General features: G+C 44.5%; 1 protein-coding gene across 2 annotated transcripts in view; it reads right to left on the reverse strand.

Moving 5' to 3' along the window:
- Tbc1d25 (TBC1 domain family member 25) overlaps positions 1 to 6,516 on the reverse strand; it is a 19,128-nt gene extending 12,612 nt beyond the window's left edge. Inside the window, exons 1-3 of one of the 2 annotated variants that reach the window (XM_028770799.1) lie at positions 6,051 to 6,516; positions 4,389 to 4,498; positions 2,678 to 2,832 (exon numbers count right to left, since the gene is read on the reverse strand). In XM_028770799.1, coding sequence (XP_028626632.1) covers positions 2,678 to 2,832; positions 4,389 to 4,498; positions 6,051 to 6,344 — 559 coding nt within the window. In that variant the 5' untranslated portion in view covers positions 6,345 to 6,516. Of the gene's footprint in view, positions 1 to 2,677; positions 2,833 to 3,042; positions 3,149 to 4,388; positions 4,696 to 6,050 lie in introns of those variants that run through there. The other variant, XM_028770800.1, reaches the window with a different exon arrangement.
- Positions 6,517 to 7,436: the final 920 nt, after the last annotated feature.

Raw genomic sequence — 7,436 nt, forward strand, 5'->3', positions numbered from 1 at the left:
ATATATATATATATATATATATATATATTACAAGAGGTTTATCTGCACACATGCTTGCAATACTTGTGGAGGCTAGGAGACGTGTCAGGATCCCCTGGGACAAGAGGTCCAGACTGTTTTGACTTGCCATGTGGATGCTGAGAACTGAACCCAGGTTCTATGGAAGAGTAGCCAGTACTCCCACCTGCTGGGGGCATCTCTCTAACCTATGGAAAACCATTTTATAGATATGTTTATGGTCAGGAAGATGTCTCAGTGGCTGCTATATAAGCATGAGGGCCTGGGCGTTGATCCCTAGTAATCCCCAGAACCCACATAAAATGAGAGGCACAGTAGTATACGCATACAATCCCAGCTTTTGGGGAGTAGGGTAAGATGATCTGTGGGCTGACTGACCAGCCAATCTAGCCAAATGGTGACTTCTGGGTTCAGTGAGAAACTATCTCAAAAAATAAGGTAGATACCCAGGCATGGTGGTGCGTGCCTTTAATCCCAGCAGAGGCAGGTGGATCTCTGTGAGTTCCAAGCCAGCCTGGTCTACAGAGCAAGTTCCAGGACAGCTAAGGCTACACAAAGAAACCCTGTCTTGAAAAACCAAACCAAGGCTGGAGAGATGGCTCAGAGGTTAAGAGCACCGACTGTTCTTTCAGAGGTCCTGAGTTCAATTCCCAACAACCACATGGTGGCTCACAACCATCTGTAATGGGATCTGATGCTCTCTTCTGGTGTGTCTGAAGACAACTGCAGTGTATTCACATAAATAAGATATAAATAAATCTTTAAAAAAAAAAGAAAAACCAAACCAACCAACCAACCAAATGAAACAAAAAATAAGGTGGAGGGTGACTGAGAAACCCAATGTTAACCTCTCGTCTCCTTATGAGCACACACATGCACCCCCACACAGGCACCCATAAACACATTTTCAAATGTGTTTCTGTAAAGAGACAGGGATTGACTCTATGCTCCACTGGCATCCTCTCAGCTCTGACTCAGCTGGGTTTGCCTTCTGCTTGCTCAGCTAGGAAGACTGTTATTTAAATAACACCACTGTTTCCACTTTAGAGGGAAAGAAACTATGTTTACCATGATATCAGTACAATGCCCCAGTCATCCCAAATAGGTGCCAAAGTTCTCTAAGGCTAGCAACTGTATGGCTCCGGCATATTTTATTACAAAATGAAACAAAAAACTTGCTGACAAGCCTGAGTATGATCCCTGGGAATTACATGACAGGAGAGAACTGACTTCCGAAGGCTGTTCTCTGACCTCTACATATGTGTCATGGCACACATGTGCATGTGTGCTCATGTACACACACACACAGAAAAAAATAAACAAAACTGATTAAAAAAAACTTGCTAGGTGTTGAACATTGCTGGGTGTATCATATTCCTAGTTATTCACAAGGCTGAGGTGGAAGCACTGTTACGTTTTAGGTCAGCCCAGAAAATGTAGTAAGACCTATCTTAAAATAAAAAGGTTCACTGGTATATATAACACTCGCCTAGCAAACATATGGCCTTGTATTCAATTCTTAGAACCAAAACAAAAACCAACCAATAACAGCTAAGCATGGTGAGCTGTTATCCTAGCACTTGGGAGCCATAGACAGAAGGTATCATTGTAAGTTTGATGCCAGCCAAATTTGCATGACAAGTTCCCGAGTACCCAGACCTATATACCACAACTATTTAAAAAAATGCCAAAACCAAAACCAAATTCAAACCTATAAAATGTTAAAAACAGAATACAGTGTGTGGTGTTATAAAGATGGCTCCAAGAAACTGGCTGCTCTTCAAGAGGACCAGGGTTTCATTCCCAGCACCCAGAAGGTGGCTCACAGCCATCTATAATTCCAGTTCAGGAGAGCCTATGTCCTCTTGTGGCCTCCTTGGGTACCAAGCATGCATGTAGCACACAGACATACATGTAATCAAAACCAACTTTGTTATAAAACACAACAAACCCAACCAACCAAAAAAAAAAAACCAAAAAAAAAAAACCAAAAAAACATCACCACCGACTAAAAACTACCAGAAAGCACACTGGAGGTGGCTGTATAGCTCCATGGCGCAGTGATTACCTGATGGGAATGAGCAAGGCCTGGCTGGCTTTCTGTCTTGCATTGCAAAAGAGAGCAGAGCGAACACCCTGCGCCTATAGCCCTCATCCAGAAGACATTAGCTGTTCTACCACATGTGTTTTATCATACTCCTTCTACATGTAAACACATTTTTGTAAAATCCCTTGGAACACCACGCATTCTAGCCCTTCACATGTAAATAGCTTTTCCCCAAGAGCACAGATATTTTCCTCCAGTAACCCTGAAACCATTACCATACTGCTATGCTTTCAAATTAATTGTCAATGTGATAATATAGGCTGCATATTCCTAATAAATTTGAAAACTCAAAACCTGAATTATTTTGTAGTTTTGTTTTGAGACAGGGTTGCTTTTATAGCTCAGGCTAGCCTTGATGTTGAGTTTAAAGCGTACAAGTACCATTACTATAATAAAACTTTTGGGGTCAGACTGATGATTGAACCCAGGTCTTCGGACATAATTTTTTTTAAATGTGTCCCTGTAGCCTACCCAGAGTGTAAGGTATGGAATTATCATCCTATGGGAAAAGCTGGATCTCCAAACTATTCCCTTAAGGCACTGGGTACTCACTGTCCTCTGAGGGCCGAATGTCTACACGCAACTGCAGATAGGGTTTGGAGGCAGTGGCGAAGGCTGTGCTGAGGTCCCAATCAGAAAGGAGGGAGAGGAAAGTTTCCTGTCCTAGCCGGTCTCGAGCCAGGTAGCTGATGCCAAAGTTCTTCTTCCTGGACAAAGGATATAAGGGAGCTCTTGGGATCCCCAGTTCCCCAGCAACTTTCAAGATCAGTTTTACAAAACAAGGAAGGCAATGTGAAAGGTACTGAAAACAACTTCCTTCTATTTGCTGGGAACTATGTATGCTAAGGATTATGGGTGTCCTGAGGTTAGGTCATTTATATCCACTTTGTTACACAAACACAGAAACAGATACACACCTGCTTATATCTGGAGGGCACACTGAAAACTGGTAGACTGTTGGTCCCCTCTGGGGATGGGAACAGTGTAGTTGAGGGATAGAAGTGGAAGAAAGCAGCCTTCTTACTACATAAAAAAAAAGCAGTCTGTATGGTTGTTATTTTTTTTACAACAAGATGTAAACGCACAAATGTTTAACCAAAACTATGAATTTATCCAGATACACTTGTGCAAATATATAAAAAGATATTCTGTTTGATGATCTCTGTAAACCAAGGAGCCTCCTAAATATCCATCAATTCCATACTATATTCCTCCAGAGCAGCCTCACACAATAAGGTAACCAACATATCTGCCCCCAAGGGGTATCAACTCTCAGCTATCAGACTGGCAAATTTTGCAAGGTCTTATACTAACCATTGTCTGGGAGGACAGGAAGAAAACAACTGATTTTACTGTTTTCTTTTTTCCTTTTGAGGCAGTTTCATTACGTAGCCTAGACTGGCCTTGATCCTTCCGTCTCAGCCTGATATCACTGTGCTTGGTGAAACAAATGTTTTCCTTTTATCTTGTATTTTTGTGGGTTCTTTTTTTTTTTTTGAGAGGTCTCTCTGTATAACCCTGGGTGTCTTGGAACTCACTATATAGACCAGGCTGGCCTTGAACTGTCAGAGATTTGCAGGCTGTCCCTGCCTCCAGAGTACTTGGACTAAAGGTGTGGCTCGCCATATCCAGCAAAACATTTTCTGTGCTGCTGATGAAGTTGTATTGGTAAAACCTGTCTGGAGAATAATTTTGAAAACATTCCTTGCCGGGCAGTGGTGGTGTACACCTCTAATCCCAGCACTTGGGAGGCAGAGGCAGGTGGATTTCTGAGTTCAAGGCCAGCCTGGTCTACAGAATGAGTTCCAGGACAGCCAGGACTACACAGAGAAGCCATGTCTCAAAAAAAAAAAAAAAAACAAAAACAAAAACAAAAAGAAAAGAAAACATTCCTTGAATGGTGTTTGTTTTTGAGACAGGGTTTCTCTGTGTAGCCTTGGCTGTCCTAAAACTCCCTCTATAGACCAGACTGGCCTCAAATTCACAGAGATCCACGTACTTCTGCCTGCTGAGTGCTCAGATCAAAGGTGTGCACTACCATCACCAAGCTATTATTCCTTTTAAGTTTTTAAGTACACACCTTGTAACCCAGAAATACTACTGCTAGTTTTTCTTATGACTTTCTCCACGGATTCCAAGCAAGATACACATATTCACTGTGGAATTATTTGAAGAAAAAAAAAAGAACCAAACAACAAAACAAAACCACAGAAGCCTGACCGTGGCTTTTAAGACGAGCCGTCTGCTTCATCTTCTCACTCACCCATTCAAGTCAAAGGCTCGGATGAGGATATGCTGCAACACGTCCAGTGAGGTGATCTGAGGATCTACGGCAAAAGAGCGGAACTCGGGGGACAAGAAGCTCTCACATTTCTGGGGAAAGAGGACAGGGGAAGGTCATGAGGGGGGCACATCACCGTGTGGCAAGAGTGAGTAAGGTAAAGAGTGGTGGAAGACAGGAGTTGAAGAGGGGACAGGGCCGGGCAGTGGTGGCACACGCCTTTAATCCCAGCACTTGGGAGGCAGAGGCAGGCAGATCTCTATGAGTTCGAGGCCAGCCTGGTCTACAGAGTGAGTTCCAGGACAGCCAGGGCTACACAGAGAAGCCCTGTCTCAAAAAAACAAAAAAAAAAAAAAAAAAAGAAGAAGAGGGGACAGGGACCAGGTTTCTGAGCAGAGAAAGGATGAAAGGATGGATGTGTCCTTAGAATTTTACAGGGTCCATGTTTGGTCTGCGAAAGCAGACTGGCAGGGACGAAGGCTACTGCAGTAGTCCAGGTATCCAGTCCTTCTAAATCCCCTTAAATATGGTTGCCAGAATCAGAATGGCAAGCCTGACCCCAATAAAATCAGCCCCCTATAGTGCAATCAGTGTAAGCAAATCTTTTCTTCAACTGCAAACCTAGGGTCCTGAGCTAGCCCTTCGTCCACTCAGATTTATTTTGAAGTTTATGCTCCACTAGTATCAAACTGTTGAGAGTTACTCTGAGTACATCCTTTCCCCAGACTTCTGTGTATGCTGATGATGTCTCTTGGTCTGAACAGCCTTCCCACTTCATCTGGCTCTCGAAACCTTTGCCTTAGAGCACTAACACACCAAAGTGATCTCTGGCAGGCACTCCAGTCTGAGCCACCTGTCACTGCTTTCTGGTATCACAACAGGTTCCTTCCTCAGAGTATGCATGCATTACAAGCTGTCCCACCTGCCCTTCTCCCTCCTGACTGGCTATCACTTTTGCCCCCAGACTTCCTTTTCCAACAGTATGGGAACCTCCAGAACATACCAAGCTCATCTAGGTGTTCCCTCTACCTAGAACTCTTCTCCCATCCTAAATGCACATACTAACATTGTATTGTTATCATTATTATTACTACTCAGGTTTTTGTGACTTGTATCCTCTTTGGGGGATTTTCCTATACAGCTTTGGGTAAAGGAACTCCCTAGATCCTAACCTTTCCAATTACTTTCTCGTGATGTGATATTCACCAATGTTCAAAACATCTCTTTTAATTGTTTTTGTCCCCCTCTCACAAGCACGTGGGTTCAGGGGTGGGACGTGGACGAAAGGGAACTCTCAATGGCTATTTGTTGACTGACTTTAGGACTACCCCTTATGACGGCAACAGCACCTCCTTCATTCCTCGGACTCCAGTGGCCCCTCCTGTAACCCTACAACCCACCCCTCTACCCGTAGGCTCCTCCCATCCACTCCATTGGCCCCTTCCCCTCTCACCAGTTCCACACCCAACAACATGTCCCCAAGACCCACGCCTTCATTCTCCTATCATTTCCGTTCTTCAGCCTCGTCCCCCAGTCTCCAAGTCACGCCCCAAATCTCAGGTCTGATGCTCTAGCCTATGACAGCTACGGTCTCTTCGTCCACTGGGTGCCCAGGCAGGCTGGCCGACCAGTCACTAGCCTCACCTTGACTCGGACCCGTACCACCTCACGCTCCTCCTCCTCAACCGCCGCAGCCGCCTGGGCACCTCCGACGGGCGGGGGCGCTGCCGAGCACGTCAAGTCCGAGGCCGCGGAGGTTGTTGCCATCCCGCCGTTGTCGTCTCTGTCCAGGTGACAACTGATAGTTACCCCTACCCTAGCGCACACCCTACAGTGCGGGCGCCCGCGGCCCCACCTTGCACCAGAGCGCAGGCGCAGAGGTTTCCCTACGACCCTGCCCCTCCCACCTGGCTTGGGCAGGATTTCGCCTCTGAGCATGCGCCTAGCGTGCTCTTGCCGGGAACCCCGCCTCCCAAAGTGGAGAATTTGGCTTTTTACTGCCTGTGTGCGAGTGTCTGTGTAGGTCCCGCCTGTTCAGGTCCCGTGGCGCGGTTGTTTTGGCTGTCTACTTCCGGATCCATGAACCGCGGCGTTAAACGAACGAGCTGGAGAAAGGCAAGAGGGTGGCGAGGAGGCCACAGCGTGCTGACATCAATGTTCCAGAACCCGCTCTGAGTTGCCACGTGCCTCTGGTGACATCCGATGATGTCATCGGTTTCAAATACTTCCCTTCGAATTAGTACCCTGAAGGGGTAAAAATATTTCTCCAAAGATTTTTGTATTTAGCTTTTTTTTTTTAAACCTCTGACTTCCAAGAACTTACAGGTGTGTACCACCTTCCCCGTGGCCATCTCCCAGTCTCTTAATAATTTACACATATTCAAGAAACTGTACATAAAGTTTTACACACTTCTGAACTCTTGTTTATACTTAATTGAGTAATTTAACAAAAAGCAAACATTGTATGCTTTTGGGGGGGGGGGTTCCTCTTTTTTCCAAAAGTTTTTTTTTCCAGGTTTTATTTTATTTTTGAGACATTTTCATGTAGTTCAGGCTGTCCTGATCCTTCAGGCTCTGTCTTGAAAGTGCTGGCCCTGCATTGTCTTTGTTTTACTTAATCCTTACAGTTTGTCGAGGTCAGCCCTATTATAAGCTCTGTCTGGGTTTTCCTCATTGATAGATTGTCTAGTATACAGGAGGCCTACAGCACTTCAGTTACAACATATGTACTTATGTGTGTATGTATGTATCTATATATGTATCTATGTATCATCTATGTATGTATATATGTATGTATCTATCTACTACCTACTTACGCACTTGTGTGTATGTATCTATATATGTATCTATGTGTTTGTTAAAATATATATAATAAAAATATGTTTGTTAAATATGGGTTAGATGGCTGAACACATCTTAGGCTGTTCCTTTATTTGTTTGTTTGTTTTCAAGACATGATTTCTCTATGTAGCACTGGCTGTCCTGGAACTCACCACAGCCCAGTATCTTAGGCTCTTTTGAGAAAAAAAA

Source organism: Grammomys surdaster, unplaced genomic scaffold (genome assembly GCF_004785775.1).
Source record: "Grammomys surdaster isolate TR1022 unplaced genomic scaffold, NIH_TR_1.0 204, whole genome shotgun sequence".
Classification (NCBI taxonomy): domain Eukaryota; kingdom Metazoa; phylum Chordata; class Mammalia; order Rodentia; family Muridae; genus Grammomys; species Grammomys surdaster.